The sequence below is a fragment of the Propithecus coquereli genome, unplaced genomic scaffold (assembly GCF_000956105.1).
Source record: "Propithecus coquereli isolate 6110/MARCELLA unplaced genomic scaffold, Pcoq_1.0 Scaffold129, whole genome shotgun sequence".
NCBI classification, from domain to species: Eukaryota; Metazoa; Chordata; class Mammalia; order Primates; family Indriidae; genus Propithecus; species Propithecus coquereli.
This window is the reverse complement of record NW_012137080.1, coordinates 4,833,904-4,859,362: the sequence shown is the minus strand read 5'-3', so window position 1 is coordinate 4,859,362 and position 25,459 is coordinate 4,833,904. Positions and strand designations below refer to the sequence as shown.

General features: G+C 43.3%; 1 protein-coding gene across 6 annotated transcripts in view; it reads left to right on the top strand.

Annotated features, from left to right (window-relative positions):
* HHAT (hedgehog acyltransferase) overlaps nucleotides 1-25,459 on the top strand; it is a 277,822-nt gene that overhangs the window by 7,938 nt on the left and 244,425 nt on the right. For 2 of the 6 annotated variants that reach the window (XM_012638345.1, XM_012638347.1), the window contains 2 exons: nucleotides 5,812-5,945; nucleotides 18,712-18,779. The exons of 1 other annotated variant lie outside the window; for it this stretch is intronic. In XM_012638345.1, coding sequence (XP_012493799.1) covers nucleotides 5,855-5,945; nucleotides 18,712-18,779 — 159 coding nt within the window. In that variant the 5' untranslated portion in view covers nucleotides 5,812-5,854. Of the gene's footprint in view, nucleotides 1-2,598; nucleotides 2,650-5,811; nucleotides 5,946-18,711; nucleotides 18,780-25,459 lie in introns of those variants that run through there. 3 more of the 6 variants (XM_012638346.1, XM_012638343.1, XM_012638341.1) reach the window with 3 other exon arrangements.

Below are 25,459 nucleotides of genomic sequence, written 5' to 3'. Positions count from 1 at the left end.
ATACCACTTTTTCCAAATATGCTAGAATATTGCACCGCTGTTTCATTTTCTTCAAAGCCGTTGTCATTGCATTGGGCACGTGCTGCTTTTGCTTTTATTGCTTTGCGGTTTCCAGGGTGCTCATTTGTTCTGAATTTAGAACTATTTCAATTTTACTCAACCCTTATCTCTGCCTAACTGCTGACTTTCCCCTCTCATTTCCAAGGTAACTTTGGTTTGGTTTGGTTTAGTTTGCCTTCTTCAGTAAATCCTTAAGCAACATACATGAATTAGATGTTTCATGTGTATTTTGATTACATTTAGTTGATTTTCAGATTTTCTTAGGGAGCGTCTAAGATTATACCTGACATTAAAAAATTCTTTTACATTTAGAAAGCTTTTATTACCTTTTAGCTTTCCTAATAGATTGATTTAGGAAAAAAATGAATCTAGTACACTCTGTAAGAATAGTGAGATGGCTGAGGGAAGGCTCTGGAGTTAGACTTGGTGGATATGAATCTAAGCTTTGCTACTTACCAGCTGTGTGATTTGGGGCAAGTGTCTTAACCTTTCTGAGCCTTGGCTTCCTCTTGTGTTAAATGAGGTTACGAGAAGTACCAGTCTCAAAGGGTTGTTATGAAGATTGAATGAGATCATACTCGTTTTTCCAGCATAGTAATCTGGAAATAGTACTTATTATAGCATAGCTCTTACTAAAGTATAAGAGAACTTAATAGAGGGAAACCTTAGTTTAGACAGTGAGCAAATTGTTGGTAGCAGTGATGCTGGCGATGCTGGCACTGAAGGATTGTTAGCTTCATGATGAGAGCTGCTTTTTTGAAGTCCTCTGGTGCATGTGAGTATGTGGTTACAGCCCATTTAGTGCTTCATGTCAAAATTTAGGAGCAGAAAAAATTTAAAATGGAAGCGTTGGAATCCATGAGTTGCCCGCATCATAAATAAAGTACTTTTGAAACGATATTGGGAATTGCTGGGGAAAAAGCATCTTAAAGCAGTTATGTTTACATGCACACTTCAGGCTTTGGCACCGTGAGCTGTACTCGTCTCCCAAGATTAAGGAACAGGATTTCTGCTTATGAGAGAGTGGGAGTTGGGAATTTCGGTTCTAATTTTTGCTCCATTGCTGGCTTCTCTCTGTCCTTGGGCAGATCGCTTTTTCCTGAGCAGACTTCTGATTCCTGAAAGGGAGCTAAATAGTTAGCCCTCCTCTGAGGATCAGAGTAGATGGCGTATTTGAAAGCGGGTGTAGTGTTAAATTTCAAAGTAAATGCAAATGTAAGTCATGCTGTATAGAAAAAGCTCTGTTAGCCGAGGAGTTCTTGCCATTTTATTGCTAAGATTTTATTCTGTGGGCCTCTTGAGTTCTATGATTCTCAGATAAGTACTTTTTTTGAAATATCCAACATTGGGACTCTTGTACCCCATACGGAGATAGAGAAAGGTCCCTGTTATTCCTGTCTGACTTCCTTCCCTGTGATTCCAGGGAAGCCTTCGCTATGATTTCCTTCTAACACCTAATATTAAATGCATTTTCTATTTCTTTGTCTTCGGTTGCCTCGAATTTCTCACTCTTATCAATAAAATTTAGCTTTGAGATCCTGTTTACAGCTTTGGAATTGCTGTTTTTATATTCTTCATTTTCCTGTTTTTTTTTTTTTTGTACTGACTTCTGGACTAATTTGATGCTAGGGACAACCTAATTTTTCCTCATGTGTGTCTTGGTTCCAGCACCTTCTCTCCACTTCCCACTGAGGGCCTGAATCTGACTCTTTAGGAGTAGGGAACCTGTGGCCTTGGGGCCACATGTGGCCTTCTGGATGCTTGAGTGTGGCCTTTTGACTGAATCCAAATTTTATGGAACTCCTTTCTGTTGATCTTGTCAAGGGGCTGCACTTGGGATCTGGAGGGCCACAGATCCAAACTTGAAATCATTTGTGTTGAGGACACTCTGCCCTGGGGCTCCTATTCTCCCTTCACCTCTGTACCCTATTTTCTCCTCTTCCCAGTCCTGACCAATATTCCCATCCTGACGGACATGTTCTCAGACACCCCTCCTCGCCATCAGACATCCCAACAACCTCCTTCCCTCCCACACATCGGTGGGCCAACCTCATTTATGTAGATTGATCAGTTAGACTCCTGCTTAAAAACAGGCCGTGTCCCTATAGATTGGCTGTTTCCCATAGAAATGAGGTTGTAGATGGTGACTAGTTTCTAGGCTGTCTCATAGCTACCCACTTAGCTGATAACGTTGCCGTTGCCGCAGGACTAAATCTATGCATGGAAAAATAGAAAAGCAACATCACTTACACATTTGAGTAAGAACCTCCTTTATTTCATCCTAATAGCTTCTGCCTAAAGAAGAACAATGCTTGTTTAGAACATGAAAAATAGAAATTCAAGAATTTTCTGAGTGAGATTTTGGGAACCTTTAAGGGGTTGAATGTTGTTTTAAAAGTTCTAGTTATAGTCCCAAATGTATAGCTTTTCTTTGATGCTGTTGTGTCATTCAAGCCTTTAAAACATACATCTACTCTGATTCGCTTTCTGGGTACACAGCTGAAACAGAAAAAAGTAGTAATTTTTCTGAGATAAGTGGGCAAAAGTTGAAAAGAGGTGTGAGGGAAAAAGATCTGTTAAGAAGGATATGTGAGGCTGGGCTCAGTGGTTCGTGCTTTTAATCCTGGCACTTTGGGAGGCCAAGGTGGGAGGATCGCTTGAGGCCAGGAGTTCGAGACTAGCCTGGGCAACGTAGACCCTGTTTCTACCAAAAAAAAAAAAAGTGTTTTTAATTAGCCAAGGCAGGAGAATCACTTGAGCCCAGGAGTTTGAGGTTACAGTGAGCTATGATCGTGCCACTGCACTCCAGCCTGGACGACACAGTGAGACTCTTGCCTCTTAAAATTCTCAAAAAAGGATATATGTCTGTTTTGAGGTGATTTATGCAGTTGAGGGAGTGATGAAACAAAGTTCACAGTACTTGGGACTAAACAGAGAGGTGGTGAGGAAGGGGCACTGGGCAGACAGCTCTTGGGTGGCCCCAAGGCACAGTTTGGCCTTGGGTTGTGTATGGGAAGGAGTGAGACATTCAAGAAAACCCTGGGGATGCCAACCTGCTGAAAGAGGTACAGATGCAGGTAGGATGGCCACACTTCAGGGGAAGGTCTGTTAGATTTCCTCTGTTCGGGAAGAAAACCAGACTGATAGGTAGGCTCCTGATGAGTGAAATTCACTAACTGGTAACTGCTAATGTTTATTGAGTGTTGAGTGCCAGGCCATGGAATTAGTGTTTTACATTTAATCATTCAATCCTATGAGAAAACGTATCTCGAAGGTTGTTACCTCCCCAAATTTCTCAACCAATAAATGGCAGAGCTGGGAGTCCCCCTAGGTGGGTTTGGTGCCAACATTTACTGTCAGATGGAAGCCATTTGGTCCAATCTCCCAATTTTGGACGTGAGGAGACAGCTAGTTTTGCTGCTAGTTACCTGCTGTCTCGCTGCTAGTTACTATGTATCTTTGTGTATATGTCTGCAAAATGTACAGCCTTTGACATCGTAAAACCAAGGAGTTAAAATTAACTTCCCACTAAAGTGAGGACTACCCTGTTCCTACAGAGTTCCAGAAAGGAATCTTAAGTTTTTCTAGAGATGCAAGTATGTAAAAATAAAGTATAAGTAGAAATGTATGAAGCTAGAAGTGGTTCTGAAAAATAGCAGGAATCCAAGAAAGTGCTGAAGTATTAGGGCTTTAGAGAGAGGCCTGTGAGTGTCTGATTGCTTTTGGATCTCTTAGGTTTCAGGAGAAACCCAGACCTAACTTTCTGGGTGGTGGCTTTTAAGTAATGACCATGGGACAGTCTGGGTGGAGGATCACTGATTTCTGACCTCATCATTTCTGAATGCCGAAGTTTATTTCCCTTCCTGCTGTCTCCTGGGAGCCTGAAGAAAGGAGTTTGTGTGTGGCAGGTTCTGAGCCATGCTGCAAAGGCAAGGAACTCCATAAACTGGCATTCATGGGGGTGGCTGTGGCAGAGGGGAGGGGCGGGGGTCTGGTTGTCCAAAGACCTGAAGTTGAGCCCTAGCTCAGTTACTTATTTATTTTATTTTCTTATTTATTCATTTATTTAGATAAATAAAAATTGTACATATTTATGGTGTAGAACGTGATGTTTTGACCTACATAGACACTGAAATGATTAAATCAGGGTAATTAACATATCTATCACCTCACCTACTTAGCATTTTTAAATGGTGAGAACATTTAAGATCTAGTCTCTTAGCAGTTTTCCAGTACAGGATATGTCGTTAGTAACTGTAATCACCATGCTCTACGACATCCCCAGAATTTATTCATCCGGTCTAACTGGAACTTCGTACCTTTTAACCAGCATATCCCCCCACCCCAGCTCCTGGCAACCACCATTCTATTCTCTGTTTCTGTGAGTTTGACTTTTTTAGCTTCCACACATAGGGTGAGATCGTATGGTATTTGTCTCTGTCCTGGCACAGTTATTTCTGGCTTTGTGACCTCATCACATTCGTCATCTGTAAAATGCCTGCCTCCCTTGTTCCACCTACTTCACCAGGCTGTTGTGAAAACAAAATGAGATGATGTGTGAATTCTGGGTTTTAGCGTTAACGTCACATATTAGAAGTGCTTCTGTGGGGCTTAAAATTTTGCTCTTAATTTGGCATCTACAATGAGACATGTTTGAGAGGTTTAAGTAAAGCCATGAAGGTCAAAAAAGGGCTTACAGTTAGTTAATTCTGTTACTTGGGAACATTTGGGACTATTTAATTTGCAGAATTTTTAGTACCTAACTTTCCGTTGCCTTCTCTATTCCTTAGAATCTAGTCATGGCTGCCATGACAGATCTAGAATAGTAGAAGCTTAGAATTGCATTTCACTTCTGTGTAGCAGTCCAGATATAGTTGGTGTGGGGCAGCGTAGGAGGTGGGGTAGTACATGGGGCCAGGGAATGAGGTGGCTCTGTCTTATGTTTCCATGTGACTGTCACCTCTCGGTCCAAGTGGGCTGTTCCAACTCTGTTCAACAGGAAGGGGAGGGAAGGAAGGGTCTGGCCACAGCCTCATGTCCCTTCGTTCACGCCCCTTTGGACAGAACTATTCAAGCGTCTACACTTGGCTAGAGTGTAGTGTTGAGTTCAGCATCCATGTGTCCAGATAAGAATTCAATTACTATGTAAGAAGAGAGACTGAATTTTAGGGGGTGGGCAATGAGTAGTGTCTGCCTCAGCTGCCTGGAGTTATGTCATTAACTCCCTTTTTAAGAAGTGCAGAGTGTAGAAGGCAGAGCCGTTTTTATTCCATTCTGATGAACAGCTGTGGAATGATACTTGAAGGGGAGAATGAGGAGAGTAAGGCTGTTGGCTTAGAAGACGTTTAGAGATTATTCGTGCTTTTCTTTTATTCAGGCTTTTAAAGCCATTTATTACTTTTAGAGGACCTAGTGGTGCCTTGCTACATTCCAGGCACTGTGCTAGGTGCTGGGGAGTTAGAGATCATGGTCTCTGCTCTTTGAAGGTCCACTCCACAGGGGAAGATGGGTGTATCATGCAATGACTAGAAAACTGTGATGGGAGGCTGTGGGAACTCCTAGGAAAAGACCTGACCCCCCTGGGCAGGAAGGATATGTATGTGTGTTAGATGCAGCGTGGGGTAAGCTCACTGGGAGGGGGAGATGTCTGTATCACCTTGCTCTCTGGGAGTGCAGACCAACTGAATTGATGTTAAGATGCTCTTCTCTAGTGTCATGTCCACGGTTTAATGTTTTGTCTCTGTTTCTCAGAATCGTTCCACGTGGGCATCGGGAACCTCCATGACAAGGAGTGATGCTGCCCCGATGGGAGCTGTCTCTTTACCTGCTTGCTTCACTAGGCTTCCACTTCTATTCTTTCTATGAAGTTTACAAAGTCTCCAAAGGTAAGCCCCCAACCTTTTCTGATCTCCTATCCAAAAAGGAGCAGAGGTGGAAGATTTAGGAATATAGTCCAAGTAGGGTCAAGGTGACTCGGGCCCTGCTCTGTTTCCCCCTGGTCTTGGGTAGTCCAAATCAATGACCTGAGAACATGAAGTTTTCTACCCCAGTCCTGGGTCTTTTAGGTGATTCTGCGGCTTATTTTCTATAATAGGAGAGGTTGGTTCAATGGCTATCAAAGGCCATGGAGGGGATTTGCGTTCAGGATTTGAAGTAAACCATTTTCTATTTCATCATTACTCAGATATATCTCGGACATATGGAGGCAGCTTGATGGTGTTGGAGACCCAGACTCCTTTTATCTTCTTGTTCTGCCATCTTTAGTATGTTGCCTTTGTGTCAACATCCTAAATGTTGGAGATGATGTTGCATGTTGGAGATGAACCGTCCTCAAGTCTCATTCCAGCCCATAGTCGGGGGAATGGGAGCCGCTCCTTTCTTTAAGGAGAGTTTGGCAAGTAGCACTTGTCACTCCTGCTCACACCCGATTGGTCAGCACTCAGTCACAGCTGGGAGGCTGGGAAATGTAGTCTTTAGCTTGGTGGCCATGTGCTGCCTAAACCTTCTCATACTATGGAAGAAAGAGAATTCTGGAGGGCCATGAGCAGTCTCTGCCATAGGTAGGGACAGTGTTGAAGAGGTGATGGTGATTACTGAGCCTTGGCTCAAAGAGGAGCAGGAGTCAGCCAAGCAGAGAAGAAGGCAGAGGAACTACAGACAGAGATGAGTTTGTAGGCAAACGGACAAGTTGCACGACGCTGTCGACATGGGAAAAAGAATAGCGTGATTTGGGAACTATGAAACCCTTGGCAGGACTGGAGCGCACAGTGTGATGTGGGAGTGGAAAGAGTTGAGCTTAGATCAAAGCACAGGGCTAGATGGGGAAAGACACTGTATGTCGGATTTATCTTGTGGGCGAGAAGCATGTTGAAAGTAGTGTAGTCTTTGAAAATGGCGAAGGTAGGTTTTGGGAAGTACACTTGAGAGTGCTCTGCCTTCGGCATCTGCTGCCCTGTGGATCACCAGGATTGACTTTTCTCCCCATTTTTCACTTGTTCCACTCAAAGCTGTGGGCTTGGGTACAAGTGACCATCTAAAGTAGATGAACAGTGTTCTTTGGTCAAGGCCGTCCAAGCAGCTGCACCCCCTGCTGGACCCTTGGAGCTCTTGGAGCCCACGTAGAAGGAGCTAACCTGCTCTTTGTCAGGCACTGTGCTAGGCATTTCACGTACCTCATCTCATCTGATGGTCAGCACAGCCCTATGAGATGGATATCACTTAAAAGACAGGCTTGGCTGCAGAAACGTAGCCTTCAAAATATCTGTGGTCCACGGCTGGTATGGTGTCTAGACAGTGTCAGAAACCCTGGTTCCTTCTAACACGTGCCTTGCTGTTCTCAATGTGTGTCCCACCTCATGTAAGGTGGCTGCTCCAGCTCCAGCTGTCACGTTTGCTTTTGACTGGCAGCAAGGATGGAAAGGAAGAAGGGAGGGCAGACCCTCTCCCATTCAGGGCATGAGCTGAAGGTTGTTTACATTCATTCACGTACCATTCCCCAGAACCTCGCCCTGTGACCACATTAACTGAGAGGGAAGATAGGAAATGTAATCTTCGGTTGGGAGGCCGTTTATCCAGCCAGAACTCAAGGGTTCTTTTGGAGAGGAAGAAAGTAAGAATGGCCATTAGCTGTCAATCAGCAGTCTCTTCCGCAGATGAATGTCTTCATTACCCACTGGTGCATGACAAACTATCCTGAAGCTTCGCGATGTGAAACAATAACCACTGTTTATTATCTCTCACTGTTCTGTGAGATTCTCTACCTTTTGAATAGACCTTATTTTTTAATTTTTTAATTTTTTTTTTTTGAGACAGAGTCTCACCCTGTCACCCGGGCTAGAGTACAATGGCATCGTCATAGCTCACTGCAACCTCAAACTGCTGGGCTCAATCAATCCTCCTGCTTCAGACCCCCGAGTAGCTGGGAATACAGGCCTGAGCCATGATGCCTGGCTCATTTTTCTATTTTTAGTAGAGATGTGTTCTTGCTCTTGCTCAGGCTGGTCTTGAACTCTTGAGGTAGCAATCCTCCTGCCTCAGCGTCCCAGAGTGCTAGGATTACAGGTGTGAGCCACCACGCCTGCCCCTAGACTCTATTTTTTAAAAGCACATTTTAAAGGAGGCACAGTGGTGCATACCTGTAGTCCCAGCTACTCACGAGGCTGAGGCAGGAGGATCGCTTGAGGTGAGGAGTTTGAGTCCAGCTTGGGCAACATAGCGAGACTGTCTCAACAACAACAAAAAAGCAGTTTTAGGTTCACAGCAAAATTGAGCAGAAAATACAGAGTTCCCATATACCATGTTCCCATATATACACAGTTGCTCCCACAGTCAGCATCCAGCACCAGAGTGGTACATTTGTGACAATTGATGAACCTACACCAACACATCATTATCCCCCCAAATCCATAGTTTACAATAGGGTTGATTCTTGATGGTTTACTGTCTATGGGTTTTAAGAAATGTATAATGACATGTATCCACTGTTTAAGAGTACCATATAGAGTAGTTTCACTGCCCTAAAAATCTTCTGTGTGTCGCCTACCTGTCCTTCCCTCCCCTCTACCCCTGACAACCCCGAACCTTTTCATTGTCTCCATTGCTCTGCCTTTTCTAGAATGTCACATGGTTGGAGTCATAGTATGTAGCCTTTTTAGATTGGCTTCTTTCACTTAGCAATAAGCATTTAAGGCTCCTGAATGCCTTGTCATGGCTTGATAGCTCATTTCTTCTCAGCACTGAATAGTATCCCATCATCTGGATATACTGCAATTTATTTATCCATTTACCTGCTGAGGGACAGATATCTTAGTTGCTTCCAAGTTTTTGCAATTATGAATAAAGCTGCTATAAACACCTGTGAACAGGTTTTCGAATGGACATAAGTTTTCACCTCATTTGGGTAAATACCAAGGAGTACCATTGCCAGATCATATGGCAAGAATATGTATATTTTTTTGTAAGAAACAGCCAAACTGTCTTTCAGAGTGGCTGTACTATTTTGCGTTCCCACCAGCAAAGAACGAAAGTTCCTGTTCTCCACATCCTTGCAAGCAATTGGTATCATCAGAGTTCTGGATGTTATCCATTCTAACAGGTATATAGTGATATCTCATTTTTCCATAATGAAAAGCATTTGCGTTTTCCTTATGACATGTCATGTGGCGTGTCTTTATATGCTTATTTGCCATCTGTATATCTTCTGTGTTTAGATATCTATTGGGGGTTTTTTATGCCCATGTTTTAATTGGGTTGTTTATTTTGTGATCGTTGAGTTTTAAGAGTTCTTTGTATATTTTGGATACAGTCTTCTATCAGATATGCCTTTTACAAATATTTTCTCCCAGTGCATGGTTTGTCTTCTCATTCTCTTGACAGTGTCCTTAGCAAAACAGAAGTTTTTAATTTTAATGAAGTCCAGCTTATCAATTATTTCTTTTATGGATCATGCCTTTGGTGTTGTATCTACCTGCATCATCTAGATTTTTCTCCTGTGTTATCTTCTAGAAATTTAATATTTTATGTTTTTACCTTTAGGTCTATGATCCATTTTGAGTTAACTTTTATAAAGGGGTGTGTAAGGTCTGTGTCTAGACTCATGTTTTTGCATGTGGATGTCCAGTTGCTCAAGCACCATTTGTTGAGAAGGTTATTTTTTCTTTATTGTTTTGCCTTTGCTCCTTTGTCAAAAATCAGTTGACTATATTTAGTGGGTTTGTTTCTGGGCTGTCTATTCTGTTCCATTGATCTATTTGTCTATTCTCTCACCAATACCATACTTTCTTGATTACTATAGCTTTACAGGAAGTCTTGAAATTGGGTAGTGTCAGTCCTCTGACTTTGTTCTTTGTGTTGGCTATTTTAGGTCTTCTGCCTGTCTATATAAACTTTAGAATCAGTGTGTCAATATCCACAAAATAACTTTATCCATAAAATAGTGATGTTTATAGCAGCTTTATTTGTAACTGCCAAAACTTGGAAGCAACCAAGATATCTGTTAAAGTGATAGATCACATTAATTGATTTTTGTGTTCTGTGAGATTTTGTTTCTGATATTCCTGGACTTGGACTCAACTGGCAGTTCTCTGCTTCATGTGTTGTTATCTGGGCCACAGTCATCTGGTGGTTTGACTGGGCTTGTGCATCCAGGGTGGCTCACTAACGTGGCTGGCAGTTAGTGCTGGGGTCAGCTGAGAGCTCAGCTGGGGGCTGTCTAACTGGAGTGCTGTGTGTGGTTCTAAGTGGCTTCTCCACATGGCTCATGTTTTGTATAACAGGCAGCTGGGTTTCAAGAGGGAGTGGTGCAAGTGCACAAAAATGGAAGCTGCAGATCACTTAAAACCCAGTCTGGGAGGTTGCATAGTTCACATGAGGTCACTGAAGCTCAAAAAAAAAAAAAAAAAAAATGTCCAAGGTACACTGGCTCTGGGGTCTAAACCCAGGTCTGTTCAACTCTAGACTCAGTATTTTTTTCTATTCTGTCATTCATATGTATTGATAATTTCTTAAAGTGGCTTGCTTTAAAGCAGAAGCTCTTTCATCTCTTCTACTGTTAAACTTTAAACTGTGTTGTGGTAGCTGCTGGATGGGTGGGGGACCGCTCTGTGGATAGTATAAAACTTTTCTGCACTTCAGCTGGTCCAGAGGCTATTGTGCTGTCTATTACTGACCATTCCCAAGCCTGAAGCTTCCTTTATCCTTTGTGCTTTTCCTTTTATTGTCAATGCTAAACTGTTTCTCAAGCCATTCCCAAGAAACATCTTCCTCTAATGGTTTTGCCAGTTCAACTCATGGAAGCCAGAGCCCCCCATCTTGCCAAAGTATGTTTAACTGGTGCAATGTTGAGTCGTCTTGGTTCCACATCTCACTTTCTAATTCAGGAAAAAGTGCTGCTTGCCCACGTTGTAAAAGTAGGTCACTGGAAAAATTGCCTCTTCTATGAACTTCTTTGGGGCCTTTGTATTTGGAGCAAATGTGCCTAGAACGTACCAGAGGCTCAAAATGCATTAAGTGAAATGCCACTGATGGGCATCTGCACAGCTGGCCTCTGTGGGCATGAGCGGGTATCTCCTTCACTGCTCTCTTCCATCAGCAGCAGGAGGGCTGTCAAGCCATTAGAGACTACAGATTTTAACGCCTTAGTCAAATCGAATCTCTCAGCCAACCACAGTAGGGACTCCACAGAATACCCCTTCCCCCCAACTCTACCACGTATAGACCATCTCAAAGTCATATGGAAATAACTTGGCAGGAGGAGGGTCCGCTATTCGAGGTGGCCTCATCCCTTGTGCTCTGCAGTATTGTGGCTAATTAAGGTCCTGCATTAAGTTTGTGCCTTATGGTTTAATAGATGTGGAACTTTTTATGTGTCTGTTTATATTTAACGTGAAGAAAGATGCCATGAGCCCTGCATTGTAAGGCTTGCATAATAAGCCTTGAAAGAAAGAATTGATGCCTCTCCCTAAAAGAGGGCCTTAGCAATTGAATGCAATACTTGGAATGAAAACAATTGAATTCTCATTATTAAAAACTGGTGATAGGAGGAGGTACCCTGTTTAAAAAAAAAAAAAAAAAAAAAAGCATCCGGGAGGGAAAACCTTGGACTATTTCAATTTACCACCTAAATTTTCTGTTTCTGTAGTACCCATTTTGACATTTTGTAACTTTCTAGGAATCTGTACATTTTACCGTAGGTTTTCAATTTGATTGGTATGTTGTGCTTCATAAAACTCCTATTTTTAAATTTTTTTGTTTCCTTAGTTTCCTTCTCATTGTCTATCGTGTATATTTTGTTTATTTGCATCTTCTCTTTGACTTCCTCCCTTGTTCCCTCTCTCCACTTCTCCCTCCTTCCTATTTTTTTTTCTTTGATCACCTGTGCCCGAGATTTTATTAATCTTTTCAGCTTTTGGCTTTGTCAGATTTCCCAATTGTTTCTTTGTGCTCTGCAATTCATTGATTTCTGCCTGTATCTTATTATTTCCTTCCTTATTGTTTCTCGGGGTTTTATTCCAGCTTCGTGAGTTGAATGCTTAGCTCATTTATTTTGTAAGGAATGAATTTGTATTGTATCGAATCTGATTGTTTTTCTCAGGAAGATTTCCAGCAGAGGAATTATAGAGTGAAACTACAAGAACGTTTTCCAGGTTCTTGATGGATGTGCCGTGCCAGGCCACTCTCGGGAAGGCTGTGCCAGTTACCACTTCCGTGGGAGAGCGTGCATCTCTCTGCACTACTCTCAGCGCCTCGAATATTCTTTAACCCATCTCAAATGTATTTGGTATATGATGTGAAATGAAGAGTTCAATTTTTTTTTGCAAATAGGTAACTAAACATTATTTATTGTCTTTCCATATAGAATTACGATGCAATTTGGATCATGTACCAAATTCTGATATACTCTCCAGACTGTTTGAGGGGCCATCTTTTCTGTTTCATTGATTTCTAAATCAATTCTCACATAAGTACTGCACCGTTTTAATTATTTTTGCTTTATAAAATGCTTAAGTATTTGGTGGACTGTTATTACTCATTGTTCTTTATTTCCAGACCTTTCTTTGCTGTTCTTACCAGTTTATTCTTTCAGATACCTGTTTGAAATTGGCAAATCCCAAAGAACTCTCATTAGAGTTTTAATTAGAATTACAATAAACCTAGAAATTAAATTGTAAATAATCGACATTCTTATAATGTCTTTCCATCCAGGGCTATAGTATGTTTTCTTTGTTTATTCAAGGACTTCCCTTAATGAAGGTTCATGGTCTTCTTCGTAATAGGCCCTGCTAAAATTCTTCTTGAAATTATGTCTCAGTCTTTTTTTCCTCCTCTTATGTTCAGGATTTTTTCCAATTATACTTTTCATATTTTCTAGCTGATTATTTCTGGCCTTATAGTAAAGGCATTTATGTTGGTTTATCTATTTTGTGTTCCAACAATCTATTGAATTCCCTTATGTTCCATTGGCTTATCATTTGATTCTCCTGGTTTTTCTATTTAGATAATATCATCCACAGATAATGATACTGGTTTTACTTCATCAGTTTTTGCTTTGCTAAGACATCTAAAATACTATAATAGTTGCATGTTATCCTGTTTTAATTCTGACTTTAATGGAAACTCTGTATTGTTTTTACCATTAGGGAAAAGTTGAACAAGATTTGTTCATTTATTTTTTAAAGTCATGTTAAGGAAACCTAGCCCTTTTAAATTGGAAATAGTGTTGAATATTCTGTTTTTAAAGCACTCATTCCTTTTTTGACCTATTGATGATATTTTAAAGTCATCAATTTTCCTGGAGCAATCCATGTGGATTCCTGTGACAAACCTACTGTGACCATATTACTTTTATTTACTAAATATACTGCTTTTTTTCTAAGTTTTTTAAAGTATTGATTTCTAAGTGAGAGTGATTGGCCTGTAAGTTTATTTTTTTTTGTTTCATCTTCAGATTTCAATATTGGCATTCTGTTAGCCTTATAAAAGAAATGAGGAAGATTCCATTTTTTTTATATTATGGAACTGTTTAGCATATATGAAATGTCTGCATCGAAATTGGATTTCATTCACTTCTAAGTTTGTCTGGCCATGAAGTCTCTTGGGAGTAGATTCAATGAAAACTTTTCAGTATCTTCCAGTGTTATGATATATTTAGGTTTTTTTCCTTTTTAAGTCAGTTTGAGCAATTTGTTTTTCCATTTCATTGACATTTTCAAATGTATTAACATAAAGTTGTATATCATATTCTTATAATGTTTTGAATCTTGTATGTGTCTCATTTCTACTGTCTTAAGAAATTTAGCAAAGATTTGTCTATTTAATAGGTTTATTCTTTTACAAGTTCTTGGATTTATTTATAAATTCTGCCATCTTTTTGTTTTCTGTGAAGATTATTTAATGATCCCAGCTACCCTAGATCCCTCTGACTTTATAGAGCTAGGCACTCCTTCCTTTATGAGGCAGCTATCTTCCGGAAAAGTTGCATATTAGTGACACTTTTATAAACGGAATTGCACTTTCCACTGATTGGCCTTTTCATTTCACAAGTACTTTATTTTCATTTCTTTAATCTTCAGTGATCTGTAGTTAACGTTTCTTTAAAAATAGACTCCAGAACACCAGGGAGCCTTCATGTTTAAAGAGCCTTTGGTTTTTATGGTGCAAAGTATTTATTTGAATCACCACCCTCTGTGTCTTTGTTTTTACATAGTAGGTGTTCTTAAAGTGTGATACAACTAGTAGAGTTGAACACATTCACTTTCTACCTTTTGTTTATTCCTATACAAACCTGTGGCCTTCATTATTACTAATCTCGGCTTATGAGAAAAGGATACTGCAGCTCATTTGTAGATTAATTCTTCCTTTTTTATTGTTCATACAGCACACTAGCCTCTCACAGGGTATGGGCTTTGTTAGTTAGGAGGTAATTTTTCCGCTTGGTTTTGTGATTAAAGGAATTTGGTTGAAAGACAGCTGTTAACTCTGGAGAGCCCTGTGGGGTGGGAAAACAAAGGCTGCTGGTCCTGTCCTTGAACAGGTGTCCTTGCTCTTGGAACCAGGTGAGCTGGTTCACCATGAGTTAGCAAGGCTCTGTGAAGGGACCCAAATGGTTGGCTCCTGCAGGAGCCAAGGACAGCCTTTCTTGAAGCATTAGTGCTGAGTGTTGTGGCCCAGCCAAGGCTCCAAGCATTCTGTTTGATGATGCTTCACGTTATATTTGACTGTGGTTTCTTTTGTTGCCTGTGGCCAGGGTCTTAGGAGACAGTGGAATCACTGCCTTCCTACTGGGATTCCAAGTCTTCTAGCCTACCCATTGTACTCAGGCTTGCGTTGGCGTTTTCCTCCTGTGTTAACACTGGTCCTTAAGGTAACCCAAAATATGGCACCTGCGCATTTGGGAAAACAGCAGAAGCAGGAAGGGGCACCCTCACCTGCTCCCCACCGTTTTCCCCTGAAGCAGGTCACAAAACCCTCAGGTGAGAGGTGCCTTCTCTACACCCAACGGAAAAGCACATCCTCATCTCTGAAGATGAAGGATCACAGATGAGAAACAGGCCTTGCTAAGTTCCCCTCAGTTTGTTACCATTAGATGGTACTCTGTCCGAATATCTTTCTCCATGCTGTGCACTCTGTGTCAAATCTCCCGTAAAAATACTCATTTAACCATTTCTTTGGGTCTTCATTTCCTTATGAACCCTCCCGTGGCATGTAAATTTTCTATTAAATCTATTAACTATGCTTTTCTCTTGTTAATCTGTCTTTCCTTATAGGGACCTCAGCCATGAAGCTAAGAAAGGTAGAGGAAAGAATTTTCCTCCCCTACATAGGGGAATGTCAGCTTCCAGAGAATCTGCATTCTTAACACCTCTAACAAGCCTCTTACAATGCTTGGGGCAGGGCTGGGCTGGAGGGCGTTTGAGGACAAGCCCTAGTGCTGGACCCCACAGCTGCTCCTCCCTTCTGCCCCCAGCCAGTGCTGGGTGTTGGACCCCACACGCAAGCGTGCACAGAGCTTATTCCTTCCTTGGCTCCATAGTTTCCATTTCAATCTGAGGCTTCCTCTACCTCTCCCAGGAGGACTAAGGATTCCCATGCAAGTTGCTCACCTGGTAGACTGCCCTGAGAGACCCCAAATTCCTCAGGTGAATAGCAGATGAGCTGCCCTATTTGGGAGGTTTGAAGGCCATTTATGAAGTTTGACCTCTCGCATTCCAGTTAAGTATCTGATTTCCTTTTGCTTGGGTTATTTCTAAATCACATTTTCATTCCCTGAGTGGTAACTGGGAGAGGTACAAAGAGCCCCCATGCTTCAAGGGTGTCATGGAAAACCAGTACCTTAACACCCCTTTTCTATAGGACAATCTGCAGATGAATATTTGGGAGTTGCTTGCCATTAAATTCTTATCATTAGAAGCCCATCTTTTCTGCCCCTCTTTTCCATTCTCATTTGTTCCACAGTCCACCGTACCCATGGCTTCCTAGAGAGATAAAGAATCAGTAGGAGCCGATTGGAGTTTTTCAAACGCATGGAAACAGCAGGACACATACACCACGACTGGGTGTGCGACTCCTTGACAGTGGCTTGTATCACTCCAGGGTGTGTATGTGTGTTTCCCTCTCATCCTGATTATTGCCCTCTAATTACCCCCACCCCAGAGTTAATCTCCCATCAAAATGTTGAGGGCGAAAGGGGTAGGTTAGTTAGAGGCTGTAAGTAAATGGTTTAACACCACAGCCCATTGGCAGAGATTAAAATGCAAATCCCCCCTCCCCCCAGTAGGTAGGAAGGAGCTTTGATGGATCCTTTTGCTGGAGGGAGGAATCAATAGCTAATGTAGTAATCAGGGCTCAGCAGTGGAAGTGGCTTCATTTCTATGCCCTCGGGCAGTTTTGTGGAGCCCTGAATTTGGGGAAATGGACCGAGGGCCCTAGAAGGAAGAGCTGGCCCTGCCGGCTAGTCAGTCCTGTGTGATGCAGAGAGAATTCCCAGGCACAGAAGGCTGCTTTCTGTTTTGTAGCAGCCTCTTGCCTGACTGTGTTTGAGTTACAGTGAAAACGCCAGTCCTGCCCAAAGAGGTGAGGGTCAGGGCTCACTGTCCGAGAAGGTAGAAGCAGAGAAGTGCTGAGGGCCGTTGCTGCTCATGGAAAGATCTCCAGCTGCAGGTTCTTGGCTTCTACTCTCCTGTAGCAACTGAATTCTGCAGCTGTGAATCTTCAGCTAACTTAAGCAGTGATTTCCAAAGGGGCTATGAATGGATTTAAGTTATAATTTAAAACTTACAGCATTTGTTTATGTCAAGAAATCAGACAAAGGTGATTTTATAGGAATTCTCCAAAACATAAGGGAGGATTTTTGGTCTAGAGCTATGCTGTCCAATACCACAGCCATCGGCCACACGCAGCTAATGAGCGCTTAGAATGTGGCCAGTCCAAATTAAAATGTGCTGTAAGGATGACATGTACATTGGATTATGAAGAATTAGTAAAAAAATAAAATAACTCATTAATAATTGTTTAATATTTGTTTCATATTGGATACATTGGGAGAAATAAAATAGGTTCCTTTTTCCCACTAGAGGGAGATATGTTCCAGCTTCAGGAAATCTGAGGTCAGCATGTAAACTTCACTGCTTTTGAATGTACTCTTTTTAAAAGAAGAAAAAGCTCAAGTTTTCGCTTCATTTTAATTCTGCATAATTCTGATGTTTCTGGAGGTTGCACTTTATGTGAAAGTGAAGCCGAACAGAAGAGGGAAGAGGTAGAGAGGTTTTCCACCTCTTTGTGTTAATGAATTCAGAGATTCCTGTTCCTCCTCCTCTGGAATGCAGTAACTTGTCATGCGTTCGCTGACCGTGCCCTTGGACTTGAGTCTGTGTGCAACGCACACATCTACACGCACGTACACACCCAGCATGGCCTTGCGTGCAGCTGTAACAAAGGACCAGTGCCCTGCTGCAATCACACATCTCTCCAGCACTCCCAGAGCACGTGGCATGCGACGTTCATGGGGCACCCAGAGTTGTGCCGTCTGTACCCGGGCCAGTGTGCGACACCTCTCCCTTTCCTGTTGTTCCTAAGTGCGGTGTTGCCTGAGGTTCGGGGCTGGGGTTGCTGTTTGCACATAGTGCGTGTGAACCTGCACCTTGATCCTGCTCTGAAACCAGCATCATTTCATGATTGTGTTTTAGGGATGCCACTGTCTCCTGGTTTTCCTTCTGGGCAGTTCCTTTTTGATTTCCCATGGTTTTTGTACTTCTGTTGATGTGAAAAGCATTGATTATTTTTTTCCCCCCTTTTCTTGGGTATGTGCTCTTTGTCACTTTCTGGGGGAATTGCGGCCATTCTGACACCTTTGTCACTACCTTTATACTGAGCGCCTCTGAGACTTCACCTTAACTGCAGGCATTTGTTTTGAGTTGCACCCACACCCATCCAGCTGCCTGCTAGACATCACACAGACCTCAAAGTCGGGGCCCATGGCCCTTCTTACTTCCTGCATCGTGGTATGCATCAGCACTATTATGGTTTCTTATTCCTTGTTTGTTCCTCTTCCTCAGTGTACAGTAAGCCCCGGGGTAGGGGGCCAGTGGGGATGAAAGCCACGCCAATTGTATTCTGTGTCATTGCTAGTATCTCGCACCATGCCTGGTTACTGCACACTCTCAAGAAGTGTTCGAAGATTTTTATTACATCTTTCCTTGCAAATCAACTGTATTGTTTACATATAAACACGCTTCCTGCCAATTTATGATTCCGTTTTATTATATCTTGTTAGCATTATGTCATATAATGCAGTTATGATCACCGTAATTCTGTGGCATGGTGTGTGTAAAAATTTCTAACAGCCTCTACAAGTGAGGCATTTGCACTGGTCCCTCCTGTGTTTGCTTGTGTTGGAAGCTCTTTTCCCTTGTGTCCCTCTCCTTTCGTGACCCTTATCACAAGCCGAGTTTCCATCAGCCCCTCTGCGTATTTCCAGGAACTCGGGTCACAGAGCCCTGGAAAGAAAGGTCAAGGAGTGTGGCATGCGTCCACGCCTGCGGCCCAGGCCACAGGCTGCTTTTCCAGGACATAGTCCAATTCTTTTAATGCTCCTGCTATTCAGCCAACACAGTTTTGTTTAGATTTGTGACTAACAGAGACTTTTGTTCTTGTCAGAACATGAAGAGGAACTGGACCGAGAATTTGAGCTGGAGACTGACGCTTTATTTGGAGGATTAAAGAAGGTACAAGTAGATGAATGATAAACCTCAACTTTCAAACCTGGTTTCAATGTTGTACATCCCTTTTGTGTTTGGGGCGGACCCAGGCATTGTATTCGGCGACAATCTGGAATGACATGCCTTTTCTGCTGTGGAGGTGTGGCTGTCCTGTGTTGGAGAAGCCATTCCCACGGTCTTTATCATCTTGTCCATGCCAGAAATCTGCTGATGTAAACTTATCAGTTAGTATGATTTTTCACTTTCCTGAAGCCCGGGAAGTTCCTTCTTGATCTGGCCAAATCTGTTAGAATCAAATGCAGCCCCTCATGCCAACTGCTGGCACCGGCAGGAACACCTTCCTTCCGGCATCTGAGTGCCCCTGGCCATCCATGCTGCTGCAGAGCGTGCTGGGAACTCCTGTCCCCTCCTCCCCCTGGTGCTGCTGTGGCTCCAGCTCATTGTGCCTGCTTCAGTAGCAGGCCAGGATGGCCACTGTTCTGTCACCTACCTGTGTCCTTCTGTCCTAGAGTTCGGTGTGGGTCAGTTTGGTACGGATCCTCCTGTTTCAGTTGAGAGATGCTAGACTACTTTTTCTCCCACCACGACCACTTTCCCTTTGAGGCTGGGGGTCTTCTCATTCTTCGCCTTTCAGTTTCTTAGGGCCCCCAGTTCAGTAATGACTTGAATCACAGGAGGTCCAGGGCCCAGCTCATGGTTTGGGGTTTAGGTCAAGGCTAATTAGGATCTGTGCATTTGTTTTCTAAGTACCTCGATATGTTTTAAAAATATCAAAGCTTTTTTTCCTCCTTCTTCCTTTTTTTTTTTTTTTTTTTTTTTTTTTTTTTTTTTTTACTATTTTTCTCTAAGTATTAATATGTCATGTACCAAATATATTATAAATTCAGTCAGCTTTTGTGCACTGGCTTGGGACATAAAATCTTGCACTCCAAGTTCTGAACATCCTACTTACAAATGAACTTTTGGAAGACAATTTCCAAACTGGGTACTGCTTGTACTGACATTTCCCCACTTTGATAGTTGCAGATCTTGCTTAGAATTGCGACAAATTTACTTCAGTTTCCATTGTTATTTGGTGTAGGGTAACCTGTCCCTTTTCCCAGCTCTGTACAGAGACACTATATTAGATGGGAGGCCCATGTTTGTCTGGGACGACAAAGAACGTCCTGCCCTGTGTGGGGTGCTCTTCCTGGCTTTTGTTGTTCTACCTCCCAGATACTTCCATGAAGAGTTAGATGTAAATCAAATTTTCATTCATGACATCCATTGCTAGATTTTTAAAAAAGTTAAATAAGCCCTGCTTAGGATTAGCAATAAGAACGTAAGGTGGGCAGGATTGTGCCCACTTCCGAGATGAGGAAATTTGGCAAGCTTTCTGTTGCAGTGGAATTTGAGATGTGATAGGAGTTAGCCCTTGTGAGTGTCTTGGATCTACTCTTTAGAAATATAACACTATTGGATCTCTTACAACAGAAAAAAAAAATGGTTATCTTTTTTTTTTCCTTTCAGAGTCAAAATTCAGGCATTTCACAGAATATTGAAAATACAGAATTGTTTGCCAGGGGCAAAATTAAGCAAACATGTTTAAGAGACTTAGCTAAAGAGAAGCAATGGTGAGGCAGTATGAGAAACTGAACCCAAGTCAGGCCCCAGCAAAGTCTTGGAGCTATCACAGATGTCCTTGTGGAGGGCAGGCTAAGCTGAGCGGTGTGTTGGTACTTCCAGACAAAGGAGCATTGTCTTCACTGACTTCCCGGCTCCTGTCACTCCATCCGGTCTGGCAGCTTAACTCCCTGCCTGGGCTCCAGAGTCCTGGGGAGGTGACCCCTTCTAAGCATCCTCCACTGTAGCCTTTGGGACAGGGCTTGGGTCAGGAGTGCTGGCGTTCAGGCGAACTCTGCCTTTGCGGAAAAGTATGCAAGGCACAGGTATGTAACCTTGGTGTTCCAAGGACTCAGTCTTTTGCCATCCTGACCAATCTGCCCATCCCTCTGTCCATCTGACCGTCTATCCAGTGAGTACTTCTGTTTTCTCATCTTTCTTTCTTTCTTTCTTTTTTTTGAGACAGAGTCTCGCTTTTTTGTCTGGGCTAGAGTGAGTGCTGTGGCGTCAGCCTAGCTCACAGCAACCTCACACTCCTGGGCTCAAGCGATCCTACTGCCTCAGCCTCCCAAGTAGCTGGGACTACAGGCATGCGCCACCATGACCGGCTATTTTTTTTCTATATATTTTTAGCTGTCCAATTAATTTCTTTCTATTTTTAGTAGAGACGGGGTCTCACTCTTGCTCAGGCTGATTTCGAACTCCTGAGCTCAAACAATCCGCCCGCCTCGGCCTCCCAGAATGCTAGGATTACAGGCGTGAGCCACCGCGCCCGGCCCATTTTCTCATCTTTCTATATCTCATTACCTTGCATATGGGGTGAGTGGTTTGGAGTCCTAGAATTTAGAAACTGATGAGTCCTGGTGGATGTACAACAGATGAAGGGAATTGATACTGTGTCCTTAGGTTCTGGACACTCCTTGCTGAATATTTCCTCTCTCAGAGGCTATAGGAGGTGGCAAGTGAATGCTACTTTGGTCCAAATCCTAACCAAAAGAAGATATTAGGCGTAAATAGAAATAGTGAACTTTAGAAGAAAGCTTGTTTTCTGACATCCCTTAAATGCTACCTGCAGCCGGGGTGGTAAACCTCAGCACCGCTGACATTTTAGATCAGGTGACTATGTGGGGAGCTGCTCTGACATTGCAGGATGCTTGGCGGCATCCCTGGACTCTGCCTAGTTAGGTGCCAGCAGCATCTCCTGCCCCAAGTCTCAACAAGCACAAACATCTCCAAGCATTTCCAAATGCCCTCTGCAGGTAAAATCTCCCACACTTAAGAACAGCTGGTCCACAGCAATGCTCAAGGGCTTCGCCCCCACTCCCTTGTCATGCTGGTTTGCCATTCTTACCCATGCTCATCCTGTTTTCCCTTGTGAATTGTGCCTCACCCCTTCCCTGTGTGGCCCCCACTCTCACTTCAGATCTGAGCCCTGTCTCCCTGTTGTGGAAGCATTGCCTGTACCTCGAAATTGGGCTCGATGCTCACAGTTCCCGACACTTCCCTGCCTCCCTCTTTACTTCCTGCCAGAAAACAGCTTTTACTGAGTGTGTCTCTGTGCTCAAGTCCATGCTGAGTGCTGGGGACAGTGGTGAACCAGACAGACGAGGTTCCCATCCTAGCGTCTCCCAGCGGGAACAGATTGACAGTAAACAAATGAACAAACATAACAGCTACAGATTGAGCTAAATGATATGACGGTGATATTAAGCAGGCAATGTGACAGTAATGCTTGGATCATATTGTATGCTGTATTCTGACAAATTTACTTGTAGAATTTTGTATTATCCATGCCTTACTAGACTGTGAGTCGTCAAGAACAAGGCTGGGATTTAATTGTTTCTGTATCTTCAGTGCCTGGGATAGAGTAGGTGAGTACTTTATCGAATTCAAGTGCAGGAGAGAGTGAATAACACCAACACCATGCCAGGTTGCAGCACTAAAGTAAAATGCACTGGTCTAAGTGCATCTAACGGACATGCAGGCGGATGCTAAGTGGACGGTGTTTATGGTCAGAGACCCTTGTAAGCACAGCAATCACAGACTGCTTTTGGGAGGAGAAGGTTGACCTTCAGCTGAGCTCTAAGGAACGGGCAGGGTGTGGCAAGGTCATCAGTGGAGGAGATGCTATTCAGTGGGCATTGCTATAATTAGAAAAGAGAAGGACACACTGGGGAGATGGTGACTCAAAGTGAAGCTTCATTTAGGACAGTGAAAGGGAGCTGGGCCTGACTGTAGTCCTTTTGACGGTGTTAGGGTTTGGAGGATTATACCCCAAATCGGGAACGCCTGTGAGCCTTGTAACTTGGGATGATGCTGATGGCTCTTGCCGAGACACCAGACGTGGTGTGGGAGCTTGTGCGGTTGTGGCCGTCAAGGGCTGTTCAGACTGCATGTGCTTCCGTATCTGCGCCCTGTTTTGTAATGTCTGCTCTTCTGGGCTCTGAGTGAGGGCCTCCCGCGCAGGCGCCAGTGGCCTCCTGGGCGACTGTGTGCTGGGAGCCTGCGTGTGGTCCACACGGGGCTGGCTTTCTCTTGCTAGCCTGCCCTCTAGTGGCGTCAGGGAGATAAATGTGTCGGTGCCCATGTTGCTTGCTTGACGTAGGAGATGAGTTTCTAGCCAGTAGGGTCTGAATCAAACTGATACAAGGGAAGCTTTGTGTTGTGTCATTAATTTTTTCCCTTTTATTTTTATTTCTGAGTCAAGGTACTTGGCGTAAGAGAAAGAACATGGGTTTGGAGTGGGATGGACTTGAGTTCGAATCTGGCTTTGCTACATCTGGGGAAATCATTTATCTCCCTGGGCCTGTTTCATGATCTGGATTATGGGATGGGAGGTTATGGGGGAAGAGGGGATGGACGGGAAACACCCAGCATGTATGTACTGGGTACAGAAGAGATGCTCAATACTTGTTATTGTGGTTATTGTTTTTTTTGTTCAGTGGATGAATATAGCCTTGCTTTAGCATTAAGAATCACTGTTCCCCCTCTGTGGCAAGGAGGTGTGGTCTACAGAGAGACACTGAAATGTAGAAGGGAGTTGCTGCTACTGAAAGGAGCTCTCAAACTCCTGACGCATCATGAAGAGTGTTACACGTATCAGTTTTTCTTTTCTTTCCTGCCACGTTTTCCTGTGGCAGGTTTCTGAAACCAAGGCATACCTGTAAATAAGCCTTCCTTTCAGAAGTAAATTGGGAGGACTTTATAGTGCCTGTGAGAAGACTTAGGAAGAATAGACCAGGACAGAAAAGGAAGCCAGAATAATTAATAATAATAATGAATAATGTCTTTGCACGTTGAGAGAAGAGGTACTTTTCTTAAGACAGGTTTTAGCTACTCAGGCTTTGCCCATAAAGATTTTAAGATTTAACTTATTTATAAATTCCTCTGTATTTCAATAATTCAGGAGAACAACAATGCTTCATTTTGATTCATTTAACAAATATTCATTGAGCGCCTACAGTGTGTGAGGCTTCCAGGCCATGTGCTGGGATGCTGTGACATTCCAGGCTGTCTTTGTCCTACCGGGTGACTCACAGGGACTGAAGCCGAGGCGTGGCTGGGAGATGGGAGAGATCCCGTGGAGGGGAAAGCATGCCTGAGGACCTGGATTCGAGAGAGAAGTTCAGCTTGGCTGGAAGGTTGAGTGTGAGGAAGCAGGAGACAGGTCATAAAGGCCACTGGGTGCCATGTGGGGGGTCTGGACTTTATCCAGAGGGCAGTAGACAATCATTGAAGGGTGTCAGGTGTCATTTCTTCTGGGGACCCTTTCCAGAGCCCACCGATTGCCTTGCCCCACCATCCAGCACGGACGCTCTCGCTAGCGCGCACACAGTTGATCTGTTAGTTTTGCAGCACTAAATCCTTGCTTCTAACTACACCTTATTTTCCTTTGGCTTTTTCAAGGACTTTTAAAATGAAACAGTAATTTCCATGAATTCATAGACGGAAAAGCGAGAGCAGAGCAAGGTAGTCGGTGGCTGAGGGTTGTTAATAAGCAAATTTGATGTTTATCAATTGCAGATCCTTATCTTTATGCCAGGCAGAGAGCTACAATTCCCATTCCCGTCCTCTCCAGGAAATCACTACCATCTTCCTCTTTCCCTCCCTACCTGCAAACCTCCTGCACGTCAGGAAGAAAATCCAGTAGGGATGGGACTAGACGAGTGGTCTTTTTCTGACAGGTAAAGAGCAGGAGTTCTTTGTGTGAACAAGAGGGAAGCAAACCAATGTGTGCTTGTTCGGGAACCTTCCTTCCATCACTAGTCCTTGGGTTTCTTGCCCCTACCATTTGGAGACTTCAGTCCACATTTTCTTTGCCTGGAGGGGCTGTCATGGGACAAGAATCTGCCTCAGCTGAGCTGCCGCTCAGTGAAGGGGCAAAGCTGTGTAAAATCCAATGTTCTGTTACTAAGGACAGGTGGAAAATTCACACGCACAGCGAAGCCACTTAGTAACGGGCTCCCATCAGGTGGAGGGAGGGAGGGAGAGGACAGAAACGCGGTAACGATCTTTGAGGGGCTGTGGCTTCATGAAAATCAGGTAAAGTCTAACCTCGGTAAAACTCCCTGGAGTTTAGACACATGAAACAAAGCAAACGTCACCAAGAGACCAGTGTTCCTTCACAAGAAGTCCTCAACCAGATGGGCATGCTCACCTCAATCCAACACGCACTAATAACAGTCTACTAACGTGTCCGGAATTTGGATGCAGAGATGAAAGACAATCCACCATTTGGAATGGTGAGAAATTTCTTAGCCACAAACCAGTCAGTTTACAAGTAAGTGTTTGCTTCCTCCTTGCTTTGTGGCCTGGGCTGCAATAGGTGCTGTGGGTTAAGGAAAATAAGAGGTGTTTTTTCTCTCCTCAAGAAGTTAAAAAAAAAAAAAAAAAAAAGTTTGTCCTCTGTTTGAGAATGCCAGGCTGACAGATAGCTTTAATAGAAGTGACGCTCAAGGCCGGTGCGGTGGCTCACGCCTGTAATCCTAGCACTCTGGGAGGCGGAGGCGGGTGGATCGCTCAAGGTCAGGAGTTCGAGACTAGCCTGAGCAAAAGTGAGACCCCGTCACTACTAAAAAAAAAAA